Raw genomic sequence first — 26,653 nt, forward strand, 5'->3', positions numbered from 1 at the left:
AGTGCCTTAGGATCCTGGGATAAAAGTATTATTAGTACGATTGCTTCTTGATTGTTACAGTTGACCAATCTCTGGTGTACAGCCCATGTTGGAGAAGATCAGAAAAAGCTATGGTGCCTTTGATTTCAAAGCCATTTTTAGAAATCACAGCATTCCTTGGTTGGGAAAAACATGTCAAAGAATAATGAAAATTCTCACATCACCATTAAACAAACCATCAGAGTAGAGGTCTGTTTCTAATTTTGGATTCCTATTAGACTGGTGATATGAGAAATTTAATGTGTTGTCTGAACCAATCTAAGCTATTGTGCAAACAAGCTAGCACAGTAAACGAACATTCTGGATTATGCATATTGAAAACCGTGATCCGTATAGTATCGCCTGGTTTGCAGGTTAGTTGTTTTCGTTGCTGTCACAATGAATGAATGTAACAATGTATTGTACAGGTCTCTGTAAACAATTTTGCTAAAGCAGTATTAATTTGGAATGCCAAAACCAAAAGGAAAATGAATGGATTTCTTTTATTGTGTTTCACTACAGGGAATACAAAAGGGCACTTTCATTTGACTAGTAATTTGAAATCAGGTGAATTTAAAAAAATGGAAGAAGACTAGCAAATAAAAGGTCTTCAGCATCAGTCCAGTCCCATTACAGGCTTTTGAGTATCAAAAGTATTACATAACATAAGTAACACTGAATTATGAGATCCAAGTGATATTTGCCTCAGGGACTAGCTGCTTTGTATAATGGCAAAGGTACAGTGCAGCTATGCAGACATTTTGCACATAAAGATAACTCAGTTTATTTTAGCATTCTGCAAAAAAAATATCATAAATCACAATCACTTCAGTTCCAAGAGTTTTTGTCTAACACAGGAGTTTATTTATTTATTTTATTTTATTTTATTTCCATTTGGCAAAAGTGGGAAAGGTCAGGGCATTTTGTGATCTTTGTTGTCAGACTTGCGGAAGGATGGCAAAATGGCTGAGGTTTCTATGAGACTGAGTCCATAATGCAATTGCACAACATCCTATAATGATTTCCACTGTAATGGAGCTTCTAAGCAGGGGACTGCAACTCCCATCAGCCATCTCCCCACGGTACAGCCCTTACTCCAGGCAAAGTAAAGAGAAAGGTCCTGAACCAGAAAGTGGCTGGGCTCTGTGAGTGGCAGCTGCATGGCAAGCCATGAGCTGGAGAGAAGCTGGATGCAGAGTAGATTCTCCAGGACCATGTGCAGAGCCCTGTGTGGAACAGGCTGTGACAGCGAGACATCACTGTTGGATGAAGGTGTGAGGGGATTTATGGGAGAGGAGCAGCAGCTGTGCAGAGGAGCCCCACTGAGAGAGACTAACTGAGCCTTTACCTGGAAACCCACAAACTCCTATTGCTTGACAAGAGAGCTTGGCACAAGTCTCTCAACTGGACCACTCTAGAGACTCAAACAGGAACTGCCCTTACTCCCTATGAACTGTAACTATTTAAAGCCTCTGTACCTAGGATGTTTGCAACCTTCCCTTTCCTGACAGCCCTAGTAAAATACCCTTTCCCTTAGCCATGTGCCTAAGTGGTTATTGGGTCCCATCAGGGCTAGAACGTACAAGGCCTACTTGCTGAAGCATCTACAGTGATTGCCTCCAAGGCCCGGGGCACATGGCACCACAGGGTTTGGCATGCTTCATTACTGAGCAGCCTCAATAATTATACCAGTTTTGCTATGAACTGTAAAAGTAAAAGTCAGAAGCACTGTCCTTTGCTAGAGAGCAGTTAGGGTATTTTGACATCAGGGAAAAATCACACTGTTCTGACCACGTTCTGCCTTTCAGCCCCTTTCACTAACCAATTTAGGCTCTAATTCTATTCCCACTGACTTGAATGTTGCAGGTTTTGGGCCTCAGGGTGAAATTGTGGTCCCACTGAAGTCAATGAGACTTTGTCATTGAATTAAATGGGGTCAGAATTCATATCCTGAGTCTATTTTTTTTCCTAAATATTTTCATGCCAGAGGTATGAAGAGGTGCTGTTCTCATTAAAATCCAGGGGAGACCAGTCATTAGTGGCTAAACAATAACACTACAACTATCGGCTATGTGCTGTAGGTTGTATAATGCTGTATCTCCAGCTGCCACTGGGGATTGCTGGTGGAGTAGAAGCTCCACCGGTACCTGGAGGTTGCAGTACTTCTGGCTTCACCCTGGTCCTGAGGCTTGCTGCAGAGGGAGGAGGTACAGAGCAGGGAACAGGATACAGAATTCCATGAAGTAATTCACTTCACACCCTCAGAGGCAGAGTACAGGGTTTCCTGCATGTGCTTCCTGCTCATGTCTTCATCTTTCATCTCAGCAGTATTCCCCACAGACTGACATTCCGAGGGAGCCAATAAGAATAGGGAGCTGCCCAAATAAAATCCTGGGCCTGAATCACACCCACACACTTTGGGAAAGCCCAGTTCCAGCTACAGATCTTTGTGGTCTGGGGAAGACACTCATATCTGGATCTGAACTTTGTGACTTAGGCCCATCCTGAATTTATTTACAAAGCACCATTCTTCCTAAGCACCACTCCATCCAATACAGATGCTAAACATAATGAAAACAAAATGCAATAGTAATAATTGCAAACAGAAAAATAGTTTAGCCCTATTTAATTGCTGCCTTAATACTGCTCAGGTCTCACTTAGCAGAAATTTTTATTTGTAGTTTGTGAGCATTTGATATTTGAAATTCAAGCAGTGTGGTTAGCTATGAATACATGTGTCACATGGTCTGCTTCTGTTACCTATTTTTTCTGAATTTGTAGAGGCTCCCCATGTTCAAATGCGAGCATTTGCTTGTCCAGAACTCACTTTCTGCAGCTATTCTCCAGTGTCTGCTGTTTTCACAAACATTTCTGATAGTAAACACATTAACTAGCCTATTCATGAAGAGCAAATACAAAAGAAGCACACAAATATCTCAAACAAGCACCACAACCTAGCCAATTCATTAAAAAGTTAGAATGAAGATTCATAGTAGAAATCCAGCTCTAGTTTTCAGTTATCTTCAGTTTCCCAACCCTTGGTCAGTTGAACTGAGCCTTTCCCTATCAATAGTGCCTTGCTCACAGCACCTGAAACAGCATCACTGCAAGAAGAATCAATTACTCCCCTTTTTTATCCCTCCGCCCCACCTCTTCTTTTGCCTCCTTTGGTTTTCCTCTTATTGGCTCTCATTTAAGTCATCCTAGGCTTTATCTACACTACTACTTATGCTGGCAAAACTTTTGTGGCTCGGGGTGTGAAAAAACACACCTCTGAGCGACATAAATTTTGCTAACATAAGCACTCGTATTACCAGTGCTGTTGGTGGGAGAGCATCGTTTAGGCGGTTTTACTTTATCAGCGGGACAGCTCTCTCCCATCAACATAACGCAGCTATACAAATGCTCTTACAACTTCACTGCTGTACCAATACAGCTATGCTGCTGTAAATTTTAAGTGTAGACTAGGCCTTACTGTTTCCTTCCCTCTCCACCTTTTGTCTCTGCCTGCCCCAATGATGGACTGACTGAAGCTGCTAACATAGCACCACTTGCTGTGGAAGAGGAACCATTGCACAAAATATCAAGGCAGCATTTCCTTTGTCTCACTAATAGAAAGTGGTGTTTCCAGCTAACTTAATTTCCACTTCAGTGCAATTGTGCATCCCCAAGACAGCCACGCAGACTAATATAATTTTAGGATGGGGGACAGGCCCATGGGCTGTGTTCACCAACCTTTCAAAAACACATCCCCATTCACTGAGGTGTGAAAATTAACAAGACTTTACAATATGGACATGCCTTGAGTCATTTGTCTTTGATTTAGATAAATTAATATAATGCTGCTTTTCTATTTCATAAATGAGGAATGAATGAAAATTATCAGGGTTTTTTTTTTTTTTTTTAAGTTCTAATTACTCTTGGGAGGACACTTTTTTAACTTTAATAATACCACATGGAGTTTTAAAAATCTTTTCAATAAACACAGATTACAGAGTCTCTCTCTCGCGCTCTATTTTTCAGTCCATGCCCAATTTAAAAGTTAACATCTCTTTGTCCAACTTTTTAGATTATTGGGACCAGGAGAAGGCCTGAAATATATGAGAATTTGGTACTGTTATCGGGGATTATTGCGCGTAGGCTGATTACAACAATGTGGGCCAGGGACCAGGGAGGAACACTTGAAGAGATTAACATAAGAATATAATATCTGGCATAATGAAAAATGTTTCTAATAGCAAAGTCAATTAGACAATGGAATGGTTTGCCAGTGGAGTTCACTGGGGCATTAGATAAAATGAGACTAGATAAAACAGGAGATTAGTGCAGTGAAAATTGCTGCTTGAGTTCCGAGACTAGACTAAAGGTATGTCTACACTGCAGTTGGGAGTTGGGATTCTCAGCGCGGTTAGACTAACTCATGCTAGCTCTGCTCAAGCTAGCATGGTGAAACTAGCAGCGTGGACACTGCAGCATGGGCTGCGGCTTGGGCTAGCCACCCAACTACAAGCCTGCCTGACTCCCTGGATCTGAGCTCGGAGAACAGCTCTTGCCACAACGTCCACACTTGCGATGTTTAGCAGAGCTAGCCTGAGTCTGTTTACCTGCTCCGGGAACCGAACTCCCGGCTGCAGTGTAGACATGGCCTTAATGGCCCAGCAGGAAGAGTACCACTACAGTTGATGTAAAGACAAAGTGACATCACTGCCTCAGCATTTTGTAGCATGCTAAGGTGAGGTCAAAGCATAAGTCTCTGTGAAATTATTGGCTCTGTACTTCTAGCTCACTCTGCTAGTGCTAAGCTGCAGGCCTTTGTGCAGGCAATGACTTCAGATCGAGCTGCTGAGTTCTCAGAATCTCTATAAAACCAGCCATTTATTTAAATACCTGAATATGGATTTAGGAGCCTAACTTTCAACACCTCTTTTTGAGAGCCTGGGCCTTCCTGTTCGCTATGTTTTTTATATCATTAACTTACGGGTAAGGGAACCCAGGCCACTGGATATCACTAGGGTAGGAAATTCTATTGGTGGGTCCCTCATTTCCTCACTAGTTCTCAGCATTAAGTTAACTAAGAAAACTGCCATATGAACAAGAAAACAGCAGCAGATAATAGGAGGACATAAATCTGGCAATTTGTCCTGTAGGTGCCTATCATCGTGATGCTGCCGTTATGCCAAGTGATGAAATGACAAGCTGAGATGATAAAATGCCAGTACTTTACCAACCATTTTAAATGGCAGGACACCTGGCTTCCCAGATGCAGCCATGTAAAGCCTTCAGCAAATAAAGGCACTCAAAAAATTAATCTTGCAAAGAACGTGCAAGGTTTGCTTCAGGTTTTCTCAAGAGCACCTACAAATAAAAAATACTGTGGATTTGCCACTCCCAAATAGGTTTGCATTGTTTCATACAAATGGAAATTAAAAAATAAAACCCACAAACAAGAACACTGCTTTCTCCTTAATCATCTGGATTTTGGAAAGAAAACAAATGTTTATTTTCCAGCTGTTTAACTTTTACTACTGTGGCGTCAATGGACAAGCTGCTAGCGCTCTTCCAACCAGAGGAATACTTAGCACACTTATAGCTGTACGACAATATGTGGGTATATAAATCTTATGCACTGCTTTGCAAATTCTCCCCATAATTATAAGGAAGTGATAGGAATAACATGCCTGCCATTATGCAAAAGTAAGTGAAAACAAATAATTTCAAACAAACTTATTTTTACATGAACCATTTAGGCTACTGAAGCTATTTCTAGAAAGATTTTACCTAGTAATAACAAAAGCAGCACTGGTATCTTTAGTTACCACTTAACTTCTGGTGTGGTTTCATAAAAACTGTAGAGAGAAGGACTTACATCTGCCTCTTCTGTGACTCCGTGCTTCAGTGTATACAGCCCAAAATTGCACTGGGCCTTTTGACAGCTATCTGCCACATTGCAGCAGCATATCTGCCACAACTCATTCCTAGTGTGCTGTCTATTAGCAGCTGTAAGGGTCAAATCCTGCTCATCATACTCACACCTGCAGTCCCAGTGAAGTCATTTATAGGTGACAGGGATGCAAGATTTGGCCCTGTGACTCTTTTGAGTTGACTTTCCCATTTTTTTCCTCCCATGAATTACTACTTAGCACCTAGAGATCCCAACTAAGATTCCATCTCCACTGCACGAGGCAATCACAATTGTCCTCCAGAGGTGCAGCAAAACTGGGCATCTCGGCCCTGATTCTCCACTTACAAGAATGTAACTCCATTGACTTCCATGGAATTACTACCAACTTGCTGCCAGTATGAGAAGAATACAATCTTTTGTACCCAAAATAAAGAGGGTTTAAGCACCATTTCATAGAATTACAGAACTGGAAGGGACCTCAAAAGGTCTAGTCCAGTCTCCTGCACTCAAGGCAGGACCAATAGTTATCTAGATCATCCCTGACAGCTGACTGTCTAACCTGCTCTTAACTTCCAATGATGAAGATTCCACAACCTCCCTATTTCCTTTTCCACAACCTCCCTAAACCTGCAATTTATTCCAGTGTTTTTATCTACCCTGAAAGTTAGGAAGTTTTTCCTAATGCAGCAGGAGGTTTGGGTTGGACAATTTAAACCCATTGCTTCTTGTCCTATCTTCAAAGGTTAACAAGAACAATTTTTCTCCCTCTTCCTTGTAACAACTTTTTATGTACTTGAAAACTTATGTCCCCGCTCAGACTTCTTTTCTTCCAATTAAACCACACCAGTTTTTTCCAATCTTCCCACATAGGTCATGTTTTACGGACCTTTGATCATTTTTGTTGCTCTCCTCTGGACTTTCTCAAATTTGTCCACATCTTTCTTGAGATGTGGCACCCAGAACTGGACACAATACTCTAGCTGAGGCCCCACGTAGCACAAAAGAATTGCTTCTTGTGTCTTGTTTACAATGTCTGGTAATACATTCCGGAATGATGTTTTCTTTTTTTGCAACGTTACGCTGTTGACTCATATTTAGCTTGTGATCCACTATGACTCCTGGATCCCTTTCTGCAGTACTCCTTCCTATGCAGTCATTTTCCAGTTTGTATGTGTACAACTGATTGTTCCTTCCTAAGTGGAGTACTTTGCATTTGTCCTTACTGAATTTCATCCTACTTACTTCACACCATTTCTCCAGATCATTTTTAATTTTAATCATATTCTCCAGAGAACTTACCACCTCTCCCAGCTTGGTACCGTCCACAAACTTTATAAGTGTACTCTATATGCCATTATATAAATCATTGATGAAGATATTTAACAGAAACTGAACCCAGGACCGATCCCTGTGGGACCCCACTCAATATGCCCTTCCAGCTTGACTGTGAACCACTGATAACCATCTTTGGGAACAGTTTTCCAATGAGTTATGCACCCGCCTTCTAGTAGCTCCCTCTAGATTGTATTTCCCCAGTTTGTTTATGAGAAGGTCATACGAGACAGTATCAAAAGTCTTACTAAAGTCAAGATATACCACATTTACTACTTTCCCCCATCCACAAGACTTGTTACCCTGGCAAAGAAAGCTATTAAGTTGGTTTGACATGATTTGTTCTTGACAAATCCATGCTGACTGTTATTTATCACCTTATTGCTTAATTATTTGCTCCATTATCTTTCTGGGTATTGAAGTTAAGATGACTGGTCTGTAATTTCCCAGGTTATTCTTATTCCCTTTTTTTAAAGATTAGCACTATATTTGCTCTTTTCCAGTCCTCTAGAATCTCTCCCGTCTTCCATGACTTTTCAAAGATAATCGCTAATGGCTCAGATATCTTCTCAGTCCGTTCCTTGAGTATTCTAGGATGTATTTCATCAGGCCCTGGTGACTTGAAGACATCTAACTTGTCTAAGTAATAGGCTTGTTCTTGCTAATTTGTTCTTTTCCTCATATCATACCTCATTTTCATTTGACCTAGACTACAGCTGCTGTTTTCAATCTCAGTCCAAAGCAATGTCTGTGTCACTGGCACAAATGAAAGAAGAATGGTTCAGAACTTCTGGCTCAGGAGTGTGGATGTTCAGTTACCAAATACGACATAAAATACTTTGCAGTTCTACAGCATTGTTCACCTGCAGATCTCCAGGCACTTCCCAGAGGTAGGTAAGTACCACTGCTTCCATTATACTGATGTGGACACTAAGGGTATGTCTATACGTGGAGCTTGGGGTGTGCTTCCCAGCTTGAGCAGACCTGCTCATGCTAGTGCTCATCAAGCTAGTACACTAAAAATAATACTGTAGCTGTGGTAGCATGGTCACTAGCAGTGGTGGTACAGACTAGCCACCTCACTACATATCCATAGGGTCCTGATGGCTTTGTGCTCAGAGCAGCTAGCTCTTCTTACCACGGTCCATGCCACTATGGCTACACTACTGTTTTTGGTGTGCCAGCTTGATGAGAACTAACACAAGGCAGTCTCCTCATACTGGAAAGCAACCCCCAGCTCCCAGTGCAGACAGACCCTATGGCAAAGAGAGATGAGGGCCCACATTTTCCAAAGCAGCTTGTAAGTGTGGGTGCCTCAACTTTTGGGTGCCCAACATTAGATATGTAAGACTTGGCTTTCAGAGGGACTGTGCATCCACAAATCCTAGGGAAGCCAAGCAAAACTGGACTGGCCTGGCCTCTGAAAAATCAAGGCCACGTAGCCTGCTTGTCAAAGACGCTGAGCACCTGCAGTTCTAGACTTCGATAGGATTGGTGGGTACTCAGCACTTCCTAAAATCAAGCCCTAGGTGTTGAAAGTTGACTCAAAGTTAGAGGCCACTTGAAAATTTGGCCCTAAGTGATTTGCCCGAGATCACACAGTAGATCATCTGCAGGGAATATAATCCAAATCTCCTGACTCCCAGTTCTAGCCTTCAGATAATACTGTCTCTCCTGTGCCACATGATCCTGGGTGTTCTCAAACTCTTGTTATTTTGAAAAAAGTTATACCTAAGCGACGAACTTGAAAAAGCCTCGGTGCATGTTTTGTTCTTTGTCAACATTGTGATTGATGATTAGTAGATTAGAAAAGCAATAACAAATTAATGAAGTAAAGGAGCACATAAAACACTGACGTATGGACATGAAACAGTGATCTCTACCTCTACACTAGACCAACGCTTCTTACATCATCGTACAGATTTCTACACTATCCCAGCACTGAAAATGAGATCATGTCTTTCCTATACTCTCATTGTGTAACCTACTGTATAAGTTGTGGCTACTCAAAACAGAGAATGAGATTGCATACTGTCAGCTCTGTGTTCACAGGGTGCAAAACCCCTACTGTCTGACTCACCTGAATACCCGCCTCCCCTTTCAGCCTCTGCTTGAACCACAACCAATCAGAGACAGACTTACCAAAAGCAATGAAAAGGCAATGGGAGACACACCTAAACCCTTCCGGACAAGGGCGACAGGATTCAATGCAAATGAGGCTAGCGGAGTTGCTTTAAGATGTGAGGAGGAGGCATCTCCATTAGCATACAGAAAGGAGTCCAAAGATTCCAAGGCATGGATCACACTGAACTCCAGGACCAGAAAAGCAGGGAAGCACTGCATGCTGGGGGATTTCTGCTCCTGATGTTATGAACCCACACCTGCACACACCCAACTTAGCAGTTATCAGACCAATTCTAGTCATAGATCCTTATTGATATCCAAAATACTGAATCTGCCTGACTGCATTATGAGCTCCCTCGAAGTAACATTGCCCATAACCAGAAATGATCAGTTCCTATTGGCCAGCTAAACAAAACAACTCTGGTATACTCCCTTGAGTCATCATTTACCCATAAACAAATCTAGTGTTCTCCCTTGAACCATTGTTTCTTCCCTACAAAAACCCCTACCCACGTTCAAAACTCTGTTCTGATGCCTGAATCCGAGGGCTGCATCAGTGCAACTGGGACTTCACCTTTTCCTGACTGATCATGTTGGGGGCTCTGCCTGTCTCAAGCACTCTAGACCCTAAGATGAACAGCCTGTCTCCTGGGAACCTTTGACTGGTTCAAGCTACACTGAGTAGTGAGACCCCCAACTCTCTCTCTCTCTCTCTGGTTAAGCCCACTTTTTCCTCTCAGACCTAATTTCATCTCCTTCTCACGCCAGATATAACTTTCTAAACCTGACTTTTGTAATCAAACGGGCTAAGTTTCCTCAATACCACAATTGAAACTGTGTAATATTGTAACTGTTTTGTTTATTGGTCTCTCCTTGTATGGTGATTACTTTATATACCTGTCAATAAAATAACTTTTATAATCAAGCTGATTGCCAGACTCTCTCCAAACTTTGTTTACTCTTTTGTGTTCTTGGCTTCCCTATCTTGTTCTGCTACAATGTTTCTTTTACCTAAGCCAAAGATCCCAGTAGAAACCAACAATACTGTGGGGCTTGCTCATTAAGGGGGTTACTACTGGAATAATTGTAACATGAAAATGGGGATAGGAATGTGCTGAACTAGTGGAATATAAGGATGGCAGCTTGGAAGTGCTGTTTGACCCAGCCTGCTCAGATGTACTGTATTCCGGTACGGTGCCAGTGGCATATAAGGGTGGCAGCTTGGAAGTACTGATTGACCTGGTCCTCTCAGACGTGAGCTGAGAATCTGTGAATGTGTGTGTGTGTACGTACATGTGGGTGTTTATTTGAGTCTGGGGCTGGAGGAACCCAGCCCTGAGAAACTTAGGTCCTGCAGAGTAGCTCCATTGGGAGGGGACTTGCAGAAGGGAGAAGTAAAGCTCCATATGAAAACACAAGTGACACAAGCCGTACATTGATAGAATTACAACCCCAGACCCCAGGAAAGTAACCCTAATAAATAAGCGCACCCCTAAGGTAACGGGCAAATCTGGTAACAATACTTAGGCACAATTATTGTGATGAACAGCAGCAAGTTCATTTTCATATAGCTACAGCCACTCTAGGCATGGATTGAGGCCCAAAGAGGGAGACTGCAGAGCTATCTGAGGGATGAGTGGGAAAATGTACAATAGCACAAGTGAGGGAATTGAAATGACTCTGTTAGCCCTTTCATTGTGCTGCAGCCATTGAATGAGGGAGAGAAGGAAAGAGCCTTAGGCCTTATCTATACTAGCACTTATGCTGCAAAAAATGTTGTCCCTCAGGGGTGTGAAATAAAACACCCCCCCCCAAGCGACATAAATTTTGCCAGCATAAGCACTTGTATAGCCGCGTTATGTCAACAGGAGAGCGCTATCCAGCCGACGTAATAAAACTACCTAAACAATCAGCGGTAGCTATGTTGGCAGGAGAGCTTCTTCCACCGACATAGCACTGTTTATGTAAGCACTTATGCTGGAAAAACTTATGTTGCTCAAGGGAGGGTTTTTCACACCCCTGAACAAAAAAAAAAAGTTTTGCTGGCATAAGTGCTAATGTAGAGAAGGCCTCAGTTAACATGCTCCGGACTTGCCTAATGAGAACAGACACACAGAAGGGTCATTTCACTCATTTTCACATGCAGGCATAGAAATGGACAGAGACATACTGAAACTAAGAGACAAAACATGAAATGTAAAAAAAGATGAACATATCTGGTTAGCCATACACTATCCACTGGAGTGAGGGTTATGGCAGCAGAGAACAGGAAAAATACTCTCCAAGCAGTAATATTTTATAAGCCTATGTGATGCATTTCTAGCAATGCACTTAATTAAAAACTTTAAAAAGATCAACTCTCTTTCACTGAGCTGCTTGACCAGTTACCGACAGAGAAAATTCACTCACTGTTCTGCCATTTGCATTTGTAAACTGTTTGCGCTTAAAAATGAAATCAATTTCCCTTTCTTTAGCACATTTTGTGGCAGATAATGTTGGAGAAAATTTCTGGATAATTAAAGAGATAGTGAGAAAAGAAGATTTATAAAAAGAACCCTTTGTTTCCAAGGAAGTAGCACCACTTTAGCCCCACCCAGCTTTCTTTTCCAGCACTTGAAGGACTCGAAGGATTTACACATCTGTTCCAAATTTCCCTTTCTCTGCATACCTGAGTGAGTTAGTGAAACAGAACAAGTGATACACAGATCAAAACAAAACAAAAATTAGGTGTAAATTAGTGTCTCACCCCCCTCCCAGCCATTTTAGAAAGAGTAAAACTGTAGGAAAGTAAAGAGTTAGATCTGGACAAATGGTCAGACCTAAACTACAGGGAACCAGGTCATGGCACGGGCAAACCTTGTTTCTGGTAATTGGTATGAATTCTAGTTAGAGTTGTGTTCTCTTTTCTTTTCCTCCCTTCCTGGCCATCTGCGCAGGGAATAAGGCTAATGAAATAACTAGCTCCCCTCCTGCACAAGACCTTCAGTGGGAAGAGGGCCTTATCTTTTTTCCCTCCCTTGCATATTGTTTAGTTAAGGAATGCTAGTATAAATATAACAGGTTTTAAGGTAATGCACTCTGTAAGGTACTTCTGTAAACAACAAACAGGGGTGGGTATAATTGTATTCTTCATATAGTTGTTAATATTCATTTTATGGTTGTTAATGTCACCAAATAAGGGACTATGGGAAGTTGCTGGAAATGTATATATTTACATACTGTTATGGATAAAAGGATTGTAAAGTAACCCCCTTGTCGCTCACTCGCAGCGTCAAGGAGGAACAAGCAGGAAATAAAGGGTAACCATCGACCCAAGCTGCCTCTGGGTCTCACTGTTCTTTTTCTCTAACAAAAACCACACGTAAGACCTCATGCAGAGGGAATGTCAGAAGTGTACCTTTAAACAGAGTGGCATTCAGAGGATTGTTACTTGGCTATGTATTTTGCAACCCACAACTCAGTCTATCCTGTGATGTGCTATGCCACTTTTCTTATAGGGGCCTGATCCAGAGTCCATGGAAGTCAATGAAAAGATTCCTATTGACATTAATTCATTTTGGATCAGGCCCATGGCTGCAAGAAATACAGCCTTCCCCATAGATGCATGATATCACAGAGAATCGATTTAGTGGCCCAGAGGTGGACATGGTAATTCTGCACTCTCAAAGACACTTAACACATGCAAACAAACAACTTCCTTCTCTTTGGACCAGGGCCCTTTCCAGATTCTTGATGAGAGATCACCAAGGTGGAATTACTCTCTCTGTTATGGCCCCTGCATGATGGAACATACACAGACTGTTGCTCCAGCTAGTCATTACATGTAGTATTCATTATTAACACAGCTGGGCAAAAACAAAAAAAAAACAAAACCCAATTTCACCAAAAAAATTGAAATAATTTTCATTCCGAACAAAGCAAAACATCGGCATTTCAGAGTTTTTCTAGGCACAGCATGATGTGGGTGTCATGATGGCTCCTCTGTCCCATTTGTAATAGTAGTGGCAGAGATGCTCACCTTAGGAAGGGAGATGGTGCGTATAGGGAGTCAGAAGTTTGAAATACTTTACTTTCTTTTACACATTGTGCCTCACAGATACCAGCCTCGCTTGTAGCCCCACTAGGTATAGGGCAGTTTTACGACACACAGCCTTCCAGAGGCAAATGTTCTGCAAATGACGCAGTAACACCAGCCAAAAAAAAAAAAAAAGTCTTCCTGGTGCTATGATGTCTTTCCCAGAAGTATCACATAAACAAATAATAGGATTCAAAATATCCACTCTATATACTGGCCTCTGAACAGCCCTTGTGTTTGCGGTATCAAAAATTTTGGCTCATTTTTGGATGATGTTATGCAGGGGGGGGAACAAGCAGTGCCTGTACAATCTCTGCAATCATAGAACATGTGCACAGCTCGTTTGCATTGGGAACTGCAAGAAATCTGTGCTGATTTGTTTGTAATCGTTCACCAGAGCAACAACTATGTCACTGAAGAAATTACCACTGTTAATTAACAGAGACAGAATCAAAAGATTAAACGTTACATCAATAAGCATATTTTTAAGAGGAAATTCAGAGTGCTGCTGGTAACTTTCTGAATTGTATTTTCCCCTCTGCAAGCTCTTATTTGAGCCTTCAGTGATGTCCTGTTTGTTAATGGAGTCTGTTGTCATAGAAATGACTGAAATATCACAAGTTAAGCATTATGACCTCTATTTCCCAAACAAATAAGCGGCTTTTCTCTGTGCAAAGGGACTGAAAGTGGTACTTTTGCGGCTCACAGATTTGCTTTGCATTTTCCAACTGCTCGGAGCAATGTGCTTAACTTCTAAACAATTGGGTCATCAAACAGGAAAGTCAAACTAGAAGGTGCAGCCTTATTATATACAAAGAAGTTGGAGATTTTGTTGCAGTCATTTGCAGCCCAATTCTGCCACTTCCACACAGCACATGCTAAGTAATGGTCACATTGGAATCACTAAGGAAGAGGGGCAGAATCTGAGCCTTAGGACACGGTTGTGGCCAAGGTGAAAGTGAAGCATGAGAACCCCCCCAGCCACAGGACCAGCTGTCTTGTCTAGTGTGGAATTGGGTGGGCCCCCTCTCCTCTAAAGAGACTAGCATCACTATGTGTTTACTTACGACAACCTCTGAGCAGATGGCAACTATGTCCAGCAACTGCATGGACGTGCAATGCAGAGAAGGGCACCTTGTTCTCCAGGTATGTGAGCAGCCAGATAAATGATTCCTTATAAGATAAGGCACCACTGATTCCTTATAAGATCAAAGATAAAATAAAGATAGCCATTCTTTTCACTGAACAAACATGGCATTGTTCACTTTCCTGTGAAAGTCAATGCTTTACACAGGACAAAAATGAGCTGTTTAAAAAAAGCTTGACTTTATTCTCATGCTCCATTTAACACTAAATGCATTCCTACTGAGCTAAGTTTTCAAGACCAGGAAAATGTAGCTGTTTTCAAACACCAGGAAAGTTTCTGATTTATTTGGGCTGGAAAGCAAACAGCTTCTGTGCTCCTATAGAAAGGGAATGGAAGAGGGACAGGAATAAATGCTTATTGCATTTCTTCTCTTTTTCACTGGGGGCTGTAAACACTTTAGCATTTTGTATGTAATATAAAGATCAAACGCAGCCATTCTTTCCTGCATTGCACAGTTTTAGTGCTCTTGATTTTAAACCACACCTACCTGGGTAAAAGGAAGTTGGAATTGTGCTCAGTTTTTAATGTCAGTTAGAATTCCTCTAAAATGCATGCAAATAAGAGGCACAGCAATTGCCATAATACAAGGAACGAAGGCTAGATCTGGCCACTCCTCCCTTCAGTTATACTGCTAAATTGTTGACACATAGGGAGTAGTTACAAGAGCTTCCTTATGTGGTGAGCCTAAAAGACTAAAGTCAGGCCCTAACTTCATGGTCGCCCAACATACCCAATACAACCGTGAATTTACAAGTTAATCAGAGTTGGACTTGGTTAGTGATTTCATGCGACAGCTATAAAAACCATGTTGCTATTGTAGAAAACGATGATGTGAACTAGCACTTCTCCCAGTCAATGCTGAACAATTGCCTCAAAAAGTTGTTCTGGGGCTTTTTGCTGCTGAAGACATAAAACCAAATTTCTTCTCACTGAAGAACCTGACATTTTTCAAATGTGTCAGCACTAGTATATTAGCCAAATTCTTCCTGCCTATATTCCCAGTGTGGTTTCAGCAGCATTCTGTATTCGTGCTATGGCCTAAACTACTACCTAGTATTGCTGCATGCTGATACGTAACATGTAGTGTTCTGCCCAAGAAGTAGTTGCACTCCCGTGACAGCTGAACTGATTTCTGCATCTGTGGTTTGCAAAGTATTTTGGGATTTTTTGGATGAAAGGCCCTGCATTAATGGAAAGTACGTCACAATTGCCGCCTCACCCAACAATATATCAAGATACAAAGTTCCTACATAAGTACATTTTTGTTTCATAACATCATTAATTATATTTAAGATGGTTGGTTAAAGCTTCTCAGGATGGAGGCCGACTCTTCTCATGTCTTGTGCCAAATTTGTTAAGCACTGTTGCTGTTTAACAAATACTTAATGATAATAGAGTAATTTTGCTTAGAACTCTAACATGCAGACTTCATTCCTCCTCCCTGTTCCAAGTGTTCTTTCCTCCCCCTTGCATATCCATATGTAATTTATAATCATACAATTATATCTCAGATGAAGGTCTATAGCAAGGTCTTCAGATTTGAACCCACTATACCAAAAAAACATTTTTGTTTTACATATTGGCAATAATTTTGATAATCTCATCACAGTACTGTTGTTTCATTAAGAAGTTTTTCAAATGAGAATCCTGTTGCATAGCTGTGTAATTCAGTCCTAGTTTTGCAACTAGTACGTGCACTGCTCATTAGATGAGATGTAAATTTTGCTTAACGAACAACATGCACAGTCTTTCCTAATCCTGGAAGTGAAACCTTCCTCTATCCCAAATAAAGACAGAACACCTCAGTCACATATCTGATAATGTGATCAGAGTAATTCGCTCATATGAGTTAATCAGTGATTTCATATCAAGGAGCACATGAGTTTTCAGGTAATGCAGTAGGCACACTCTGTATCTCTTGTAATCCACACCCAGTGATTTATGAGATCTCTTAATCCAGGAAGATGTTTCAGATTTCCCATTGCATAACCCTTAATGTGTCATTCGTTAGTTCTTTGGGCCCCACCCTAGAGGAAGTATGTGGACAAATTTGAAAAGTCCAGCAGAGGGCAACAAAAATGATTAGGAGAGTGGCGCACGTGACATGAGGCAAGACTGAGGGAAATGGGTTTGTTTAGTCTGCAGAAGAAGAAAAAAGAGTGAGGTGGGATTTGATAGTAGCCTTCAACTACCTGAAGGAAGGGTTCCAGGAGGATGGAGCTAGGCTGTTCTCAGTGGTGGCAAATGACAGAACAAGGAGCAACGGTCTCAAGTTGCAGTGGGGGAGGTCTAGGTTGGATATTAGGAAAAAAACTTTTGCACTAGGAGGGTGGCAAAACACTGGAATGAGTTACCTAGGGAAGGGAGTAGAATCTCCATCCTTGGAGGTTTTTAAGGCCCAGCTTGACAAAGCCCTGGCTGGGATGATTTAGTTGGGGTTGGTCCTGCTTTGAGCAGGGGGTTGGACTATATGACCTCCAGGGGTCCCTTCCAACCCTAATCTTCTATGAGTATTCAAACTAGGCTTAGTCCTGCCATCAACTCCCACTCAAAGGTCCCTTGGACTTCAGTGAGATGTCTGCACATGCACCTCCGCCAAAATCAGGCCCAGACTAATACTGTAACATATGGAAGATTTGCATTCCCAGGCACAGCTGGTACAATAGTGTCCCTCTCTCTATGCTTCTTTTTTTAAAGCACTTTTTCCTCCCCTTTAAGCATCAATACACCAATATTTAGCTGCAAGCACTACATAAAACCCTACAGAAGGCAATAAAACCTTAAGGGCTAAATTTTGCCCTCTTGTACACCCAAAGCATCCCCAGGGAAGTCAGTGGGGTGTAAGTCAGTGCAAACTGTCACACTTCTCTCAGTCATGCTGGAAATGGTTACAGAAGGTGTACATGCAAAAAAAATATATAGTCAAGTTGGTAACTGATACTAGTTAGTTATAATTAGAGCTGGGTGAAAGCTTCAGCAATAAGCATGCCCTTAATATCTATGTATTAGACTGACCTGATTCAGTGCTTTGGATTCAGGAGTCTGCCTGCAACAACAGACTGCCACTGGTTTCCATCAGCCTCAGTTAACCATTGGTAAGGTGACCCTACACTGTCCCCAGCCTTAAATTTTCTCAAAAACATGTGTTCAGCCCTCTCCTGGACAATTCAGCTATGTAAAGGTTTGTTGTTGTTATAAACAGTCAATATTCAAGAGTTTGCTACTTTAACTGGAGTTCAACCACCACACTGGATTGAAACAGTTCAAACACCACACTGGATTACCGTTTTTTTTTTTTTTCTTTTTAACTACAAAGAGAGACATTTCACATGAGTATCAGATATTAAAAAAAGTCAGAAAGTTATAAGAGAAAAACCAATAAAATGCTTTCTAGCAGCTAAAGCTTAACAAGCAAGACTTGGATCAAGGTAAAATCCTTACCACATGTTCCCAGTAAGATGGCTAACCAAATTCTCAGGTCAGGATCTCCCCCCAGTCTCAAAGGACTAATTCCTTTGCCTTCTTAGGTGAAAAAAATGAATGAGGGTGTTTTTACCTCCTCACCTTCATAATTTAGGCACCCTTTGAAATGCATTTTCCTGAGGGTTGTTGCTAGATGAAGTTCATTCAGGCAGTGAGGAAGGAGACATGCAGTGCTATGAAGGTGCTATGCAGTTTGCTAAAATGCAGATTTGTTCCTGCCCCCTCTTCCTTGCCAAAGAATGGCCACTTGACACAAGATTGCCAATCACCTTTAATAAGACCTGGCTAGAGTCATGAGTTTGTCCTCTGTCTTTGAGAAACTGGTTTGCCTACTCCCTAGACATGTCTGGTAAACACATTGTAGTAATTATTTCAGCTTATGTTCATAACTCTTATATGCATTTCATATATATTACACAAGAATATTAATGAACAGTGTGTTATTAGTTTTTAGATGATATTTCACAAGGTTGTTTTACACAAATATTACAGTAATGTGTAAAATGTGAATATGGGGTGCTTTCGGACACACCTGCATGTAACCAATTCAGTAATGTCTGCCTGAGTCTGCAGACAGCCTGAAACAATAGCGCTGAGAGGTGTGAAATTCCCTATTTATCTCACTGGAGTGAGACCTAAGATCCATTGCTCTTGGGGACTTGCCAACACTGTACCAGCATGACTTCATGTATGGCAGGAAGATAATAGTCTACATTCACCCTAGCTACAGAGTTAAGTAGTAGGGTGCTCCTTCGCTGCCACCCTTGCCTTTCTAGAAAGGAAAAGGGAACCTCCAGATGCTATCCATGAAGGGAGGGGGCTCTTGCTCCCCCTCTAGGGAAAAAAGAGACTACAAATGCTGCTGACTGCCGCTCTGGGAGGATGGGACCCCCTGCCACTATCACTATAAGTGGAGGGATGGGGCATGTCAGTGTCCTTAGATACCTGGATTGCCTTAATCTCATCCTAGTTGTATCCCAGCCCCTTCACACTGCTTTAAGAGTAACAAGGGGGGTGAAAACCCAGAATATGTGGATCTATGCTGCACCCATTGCAGCACATAGCATAAGGATATGCTGGGAGTAGGAGGGCGCCATGGCTTGAGTTCATTACCCTCTGGATATTCTCAGCTGTGAATGGCCCACGAGGGTCTTTACAGCCAAGCATAAATTAGAGCGGCCTCAAGGCTGCTCTAACTTACATGGACAACAAAAATATTTTCAAGTCATGTAGAAAGTCTTGAATTTTAAGTCTTTGTTCCATCAAAACTCCCTTTGAAGATATGTTTAGGTATATTGTTCAAAAAGTCAGAGGAAAGGATGCTGAAGTGGGAGATAGTAAATCCTAGATAAAGCCAAGAACAGAACCTGTGTGACTCTGTGCAAGTCACTTAATCAGTTTTTGTGACTCAGTTACCTCATCTTAGAATGAAAACAATAATGCTTATGTATTGCTTTGAAATCTAGTAGTAAAAAAACAGGATAATGATTAAGTATTCTTGCATAAGAAAACAGAATATTTTAACTCTCCCTTCCTTTACAAAATGTTTACTCAAGTGTTTATGCTGCCCACTGAATTTCCATTTATGTCAATGGGAATTGAACATGTAGCTCAAGGGCAACATTTAGCTTTGTGCTATTAATCAAGGCTGCTGCTCTTTGATTAGTTAAAGGAATATTAGAGCAGGCTGCAAATCGGTTTAATTTGCTTTCACTGGGCTCCCATATCGCCAAGTACAGCTTTACAAAGGGCGGTGGGGGAGGAGTGGGGTAAATAAGGATTCAGGTAAATAATTTTCTACAAATAATAAAATTGAGTGGGTCTATGTATGTTCTTAAAACTCCAACTTCAGTAATAAGAATTCAAAAACATACCAGAACCTGGATCCATAGAGTCATCCATCCCGTCAAGAATTAGGAACCTATATTCAAAGAGGAGGCAGACAAAGTCTCACTGAAGTTGTAAAAACCCAGCATGTAACGATTCTAAGCTGGAAACAACTTCATCTACAGGCAATCAAGAGCAGGTGCTTCTTTCTTGGACTGTGCCTGAAGTAAAATCTCCTTCTACCCACATGGGAGGGGTTTTAGGAAAGCAATGGGCCCACACAGATAAAGTAAGAGACTAAAATTACATACCAGAACAGTAGGGAACCACCTCTTGGCAAAGTCCTGTTGTTCTTTTCTGGTCATTTCTTTCAGGCTTTTCATCTAAAGTAATCTCAGCTCTAAAGAATTTCTTTCATCTCTGCCCCCATCTTAGTCCAAGTGTGGAATGAGTGGGCCTGAATGGAGAATAGTTATCAGTATAACAACAAAGAGGCCCAGGTACCTTCTTAGGAAGATTTTGAAACACCTCAGGCAATTACCTGCAGTTTAGCTGGTTGAAACATTTCAAAGTTTATTACGAAAACAAGAATATCACATTTTCCACAAAAGTGTGTTCTGTTCTTCAGTCAGCTCTTTCATAAAAGCCATTTCAAAAAAGGTGAAGCATAAAATCTATTTTATATTGTAATTGACCCCACTTCAAGGTGTGGCCGTGAGGATTGTAACATGCCAGGCTCTACAAAGCGTGCTCTATGTCCTGGAAATTTGGAGGCCAACAAAGTACGCTCTCCAAGCACCAGGCTTTGGCCCATTAAACACCCACCCCATGCAAGGAAGTAACAATTCTCACACTAAGGCTTGTTCAGAGGCTTCAACAAAGAGAAGCAGCCCAATAGCTCCCTATGAAACCCCAAGAGATAGGGTTGGGAGGCTATGCCAACTTCCAGATGGCACCGTACTAGTGAGCTGCTTTTGGGAGGGGGGGAGGGGCGCTGTGCTGTGCTTTCTAATTGGCTGGTTATGTTTTCGGGGCTTTTCTTGACTCAGCAGCTCCAAGGAGACCCTGAAAACATTTTCTACCCTGTTTGGCAAAATAACTAGAGCAATTCCTGCCTAAGGGCATCCATTCCAGAGGTGTGAAGGTAACAATCTCATGTGTGATCCCCCCACACTTACTATTATTTGTATTACCATAGCAGCTAGGAGCCCCAGTTCCGGGCCAGGACCCCACAGTGCTAGGCACTGTACAAAGAACAAAAACAGACTGTAGCTCATTGGGGCAGGGACTAAGTAACACTGACCAGCTACACCATGTCCTCTCACTGAGGCTACTGCTGGCCTCCTGTTATCAACAGAGTTGCCTGTCCATCTCTCAGCTGCCCTTGCGCAACTCAGTGCCTGAACTTCCCCTAGCAACTAACTTCCAGGTTTCTGCCTCCTATCTGCTGCTCCTGTTCTTATACAGCCTCTGGCTTCTTTCCCCTGGCCGGGTTGCTACTGACCTAAGATTCTATTTTACCCATAGTGGGAAGATTATGGATGTTGCAGTGGTGCCCGGTGATGAGCTAGCTCCTTCGTTACAGTATTATTTATCTCACACTCCCCCCAGTGGGAAAACAGGAATTTACAGCTGCAATGAGACTCCTTTTCTCCAGCTAGAGAGAATGGCAAACTGATGAGCTAGCAGATCTTCCTTTAGTATGTACTTTACTTTATGCATGTGAGTAATCTCCCTCAACCGGGATTTTTTTGTGATGGTTTTTTCCTTATGAAAAGTAATAAACAAATGCAAAGAAAGGTAAAGGACTTACAGCTTGTACATGTTACTGTGACAGGGGACACTACTCATTGGTAGAGCCTCACCACCTCCTAGCAGTTCTGGGGAATCAGATCTGCCAGTCCCAATGCCTCTTCCTGTGGTTGCAGTGTGCCCCACTCTCTCTCATTCCAGGACCTGCAGACTCTTCTTCATGATTCAGCCCTCCGGCCAGGTCACTATGTAGTTTCCCCTTCCAGGGAGTACCAGAGTTCTTCTGCACAAACAGTCTCAGGTAGTCTTCTCCAGCAAAAACACTGATAGAGCCACTTCCCCCGTGGGCAGAAAGGGAACCCAGTGCTGCCTACTACTCAGGCTTCTAGTCCAGGGGCCATCTTACCTAGCAATTGTGGTCTGCCTTCTCTTAGGCCATGGTACTCCTTCCCAGGACTACTTCCTACAGCTTCTAGTCCCCAGTGTACCAGCTCAAACTCCCTCCTCCCAAGGATTAAGCTCCATAGCCTTAAACATTACTCCCCAAAGAATAACTGTAGACTACTTTCCTACAGCTGCCTCCTTTTTCTTACCAGCATCCTTGCTTCATAAACCCAACCCAGCTCCTCCCCCCAGCTGGATTTCATCAACCAGTTAGGCAGTAGCTCTCCCTGGCTTTCCTCCAAGTGCATCCTATGAGTTAATTGGCCTAATTTACCTCTTCAAGCCTTCTGTGGGGTGGACACCTCATTCCACTTATCAAATATCACACTTTTCAAAGGCTACTCAATAAGATTACACAATTATGTAACTTTACAACTTGTCAAACCTTCAACACCAGACAATACAAAATCAGACAATATTACACAAAAATAACGTTAGGGTGGGGCTAAAAACAAACAAGCAAGCAAACAAAAGGCAAAAAAAAGGAAGAGGAGATGGGGAGGGGAAAAAGCAGAGGGGTCAGGTGGAATGGTAGTCTGGTTTATTTGAGCTATCTCAGCATTCTTTATCAAATGTATCAAGAAATGAGGTCCAAATTTCTTGGAATTGACATAATTGCTCTCAATGTTGATATGCTATGCTTTCTTTTGCTGCTAACTCAGAATACCATTGCTCTATTTTGGACATAAATCTGCTCTTCCATTTTTGTAAAATCACACACTTGGTAATCATTGCAGCCTGCAAGAACTCTGGTCTTTGTGATGGTGATAAACCTAGAGTAGTAATATATATAACCTAGGATATAATTTTCAGCTGAAGTTTGGTTGCTGAAGGTAAGCACTGTTTTCAGGCTCCCATCTTGTATAACTTGTGTCATCCAATAAATTTTCAATAGACTCTTTTGCTGTGTCAGACATAGGCTGAGGTCCACAGAAGCATTTTTAATATTCTATAATATGCTCAGCCATTGGGATTCATTTAATGGCTATGATAACTCACCTTCCTGTGCTTTCAGGAAGAAATCCAGACCAAAAGAGTTCCTCTTCATTACTAAAGCACAGAGAGTGGATATGGGTCTGGGGAGTTTGTGAAGCATTTCCAAGTTTCCCAGTAGCTCTGGGACCTCTGGAAGGCCTAAGGCGGTGACTCTCAATTTTTCCAGACTACTGTACCCTTTCAGGAGTCTGACTGATACATTAGCAAGTGCCTTAGTTGTAAATACTGCCACGCCACTCAGGGTGGCAGGTTATATCATTGCTTTAGTATTAGAAAAGAGACAAAGTCCTTATCCTTGATTAATTAAGCCCTTGTTCAGCCATTTCTTCTATAGGTTTTTTTCCTCATTTTACAAGTCTGGGTTACCCCAGCTAGGTGCTTTTGCATGGCGGCAAGGATGAAACCGGTACCGCTTTGCTCAGACACTCTAGACTATTTGCACACCCATCACTGTTGGCACCTTATTTTTCTCCATTGGACAAAAAGAAGAACCAAGCAGCGCTTCAGGGGGAATTGGATACATTAATATCTGTTCATTTTCTACCTATGTGGGGAAAGGGTGTTAGCATGCTGAAACCAATTTTACTTGTGTGACATGCTAAAAAAGTAACTGTAATTTTGTAGGTCTGGGACACCACAGCCGCCCTTGGCTATAGGGAGCTGGAGTTCTTTTAAGTGATACTTGTGGGCATTGACCAGCGTCCAGCAGAAAGGCTCTAATAATGTTATTCAATTTTCTAAAATAAGATGGAGAGCTATATAGAGGTAGGCTACTTAGAATATAAAGGAGTCTAGGCAGAATATTCATTTTTATTGTATTAACCCTTCCCCACAGACTCAGGGTGAGAGGATGCCAACCTATTTGTATTACTAGTTATTTAAGAGAGTACACGCTCTAAGTTTATCTTTGCTAGGTTGTTAATGTTTCTTGGTACTTTTATATCTAGGTACTTAATAACATCAGTTTGCATATGGAAATTCCACTGAGAAAAAGCCCCTGTCAAGTGGGAGATTTCCAATAGTTCTGATTTTTCCCAATTTATTTTGTAACCAGATATCACGCTGAATTTTTGAAGCAGAGATAGGAGGGCTGGAATAGTGGGTTCTGGTTTGGATATATACAAAAGGGCATCTGTCCATCACTTTATATTCAATGGGACCAAGATGCATGCCTCAGATATCTGGATGAACCTGCACAGCTATTGCCAGAGGCTCAAGAACCAAATCAAAATGTAATGGAGACAGCAGGCACTCTAACACGTACCCCTGAAGATGCTGAAGGTTTCTATGGTCACATTGTTGGTTGCCATATGAGAGGTTGAGTGAGAATATAACACTTGGATCCAAGGATTGAAGTTGGGTCCAAATCCACAATCAGTAGGTATAAAACATATACCTCCAGTCTATCCTATCAAAGGTCTTTTCCAGCCAAAGCTAAAATGGACTGTTAGTTTGGGATGATCCTATTTCACTGCTACACTATCAATAAGTTGTCAAAGGCTATCAGAGCCACAATGGCCTCTGACAAACCCAACTTGACCTGGATGCGGGATACAGCCCAAAGCCTTCTCCAGGCTCATTGCCAGTACTTCTGCCAGTAATTTGACATTAATATGTGAAATTGCCCTGTAATTGGAATATAGTGTGGCATGTCTTCCCGGTTTAACTGATATTAGGCCTTCCCTGAGCACAGAAGGAAGGATGACCACCACAAGTGACTCAAACATTTCAAGTATCTTGTCAGACAGGAGGCCAAGGAAGTATCTATAGATTTCAGGAGAGGAAACCATGAAGCCTAGGGACTTTCCCCATTTTCAGTTGCTATTTTTTTAAATTTTAAACTCTATTTCTGGAATCATAACCCTCTTTGTTTTATTTTTAATAATAAATATAGCATTTTTCATCGGTGGATCTCACAAGAGGTCAGTATCATTATTCCCATTTTACAGTGGGGAAACCAAGGCAGAGAAATGAAGTGTCTTGCCCAAGATCACAAAGCACACCAGTGGCAGAGCAAAGAATAGATAGTAGGTCTTCAGAGTTTAGTACAGTGCTCTAACCATTCGGCCACACTGCCTCCTCCTTTAATGTTTCTATTATTTGAACTCTGCCCATTTCTGATTCTGTAAGAAAATTTTTTAAATTTGGGTTTTTATTGTAATTTTCTCCTTTTTTATAATTTAAAATAATTTTACTTTAATCTCTTCAGATTTCTAATATTTCTTTATTTAAATCTTCAACTATTTGTATATTTTATAGAAAAACTACTAACTTTAAAAAAATAAAATAGAAGTTACTTGTTTACCCCCCATCTCTCTCTCTCTCTCTCTCTCTCTCTCTCTATATATATATATAAAAAACTTTCTAAGGATTTGTTTTAGTGCCTATTAAAGTTAACAGAAAAATTTCCATTGACTTCAGTGAGCTTTGGCTCAGGCTTCAAGTGCTCTTGTTCTCCAGACCTTTTCTTTTTTTGGAAGAACGCCAAAATGGGCATGTTTTCACAAGTAAGTGGAAACAGCATGAATCACCGCTAACTTGTCTGATGCAACCAGAACTATGTAGGCCTGGGATTCACCTGACATGCCTCCCACTGTACTGACATAAATGTTGCTTGGCAAAAAAAAAAAAGTTGCCCCTCATGTTTTACTGTTGCAGTCAGATATAATATGTTGCTGGAATATCCTTATTAGCTAGGGCCAGAGCAAGACTTCATTTCTAGAGTGGAATGCTGGCCCTATTGAAGTCAATAGCAAAACTCATATTGAGTTCCAGTGTGCCAGGTTATCCTCACAAGCCCAAGAAAGAGGTGATACACAGCTGTGCCGGCCTGGGAGAAGTTCCAAGGAATTGTGATTCACAGGCACTCATCTGGGAGTCTGCTCTCTTCTCCATTCCAGACTCTCACTCTGGGTAAGTTTGCCGGTCAGGGGAAGTTGGGGAAGAGGCTTACACTCCCTTCCATTGCTGTGTATGGTCCCATCATAACTCAGCCTGTGGTGAGCAAAATCTATTCCAACCTCCTGTTGGTTTTAGGTAAAAAGCATGACAAAGTTGTTCTTTGTGCAGCAAAGTCTATTTTTCATAATAATCTTGCTCAACCCTAATGATCAGTTATACCACCAATAACTTGGTCTCTCAATCATCCAAATTCACGTGACTTTGCTTTAAGAAAAGGTTACTTTCAATTTTCAGTGGTGCCACCTGTCAGCCTGTTTCTTACAAAGAACATGTGCGTTCCTCAAGTGATATTCTTATGTGGAACAAAGTACATTATACATCTAAGTTTTGAATGACAATTTGCAGTCCCATTTTTTCTCCTGTGAGAATGCACTGTAGGTCTTCAATGCTGCTGGGCCTACCCCATGAAGCAGTGTGGAGGATTTCACTTTCTTTGATTTCTCTGCACTGCCATTTGCTTTTAGAAACATCTATAAGCACTGCAACCTCTCCTTCCAGTTCCCTTATATTCAGGTGGATTCATTTTCCTCCCTTTTGCAAAGATTTAGTTTACTTCTTATTCAGTATAATAAAGATGTGAAGCTCAGGAATG

The 26,653-nt window shown here is 41.6% G+C and overlaps 1 protein-coding gene across 1 annotated transcript in view; it reads right to left on the reverse strand.

Annotated features, from left to right (window-relative positions):
- The window catches only part of SLC13A1 (solute carrier family 13 member 1), an 83,937-nt gene extending 61,717 nt beyond the window's left edge, over nt 1-22,220 (reverse strand). The window contains exons 1-3 of the mRNA XM_067563977.1: nt 21,722-22,220; nt 20,220-20,365; nt 19,956-20,002 (exon numbers count right to left, since the gene is read on the reverse strand). Coding sequence (XP_067420078.1) covers nt 19,956-19,983 — 28 coding nt within the window. The 5' untranslated portion in view covers nt 19,984-20,002; nt 20,220-20,365; nt 21,722-22,220. The remainder of the gene's footprint in view (nt 1-19,955; nt 20,003-20,219; nt 20,366-21,721) is intronic.
- Between the last annotated feature and the right edge of the window lie 4,433 nt (nt 22,221-26,653).

The sequence above is a fragment of the Emydura macquarii genome, unplaced genomic scaffold, assembly GCF_026122565.2.
Source record: "Emydura macquarii macquarii isolate MOO-44397 ecotype Brisbane River unplaced genomic scaffold, CSIRO-AGI_Emac_v2 contig_2636, whole genome shotgun sequence".
Lineage (NCBI taxonomy): Eukaryota > Metazoa > Chordata > Testudines > Chelidae > Emydura > Emydura macquarii.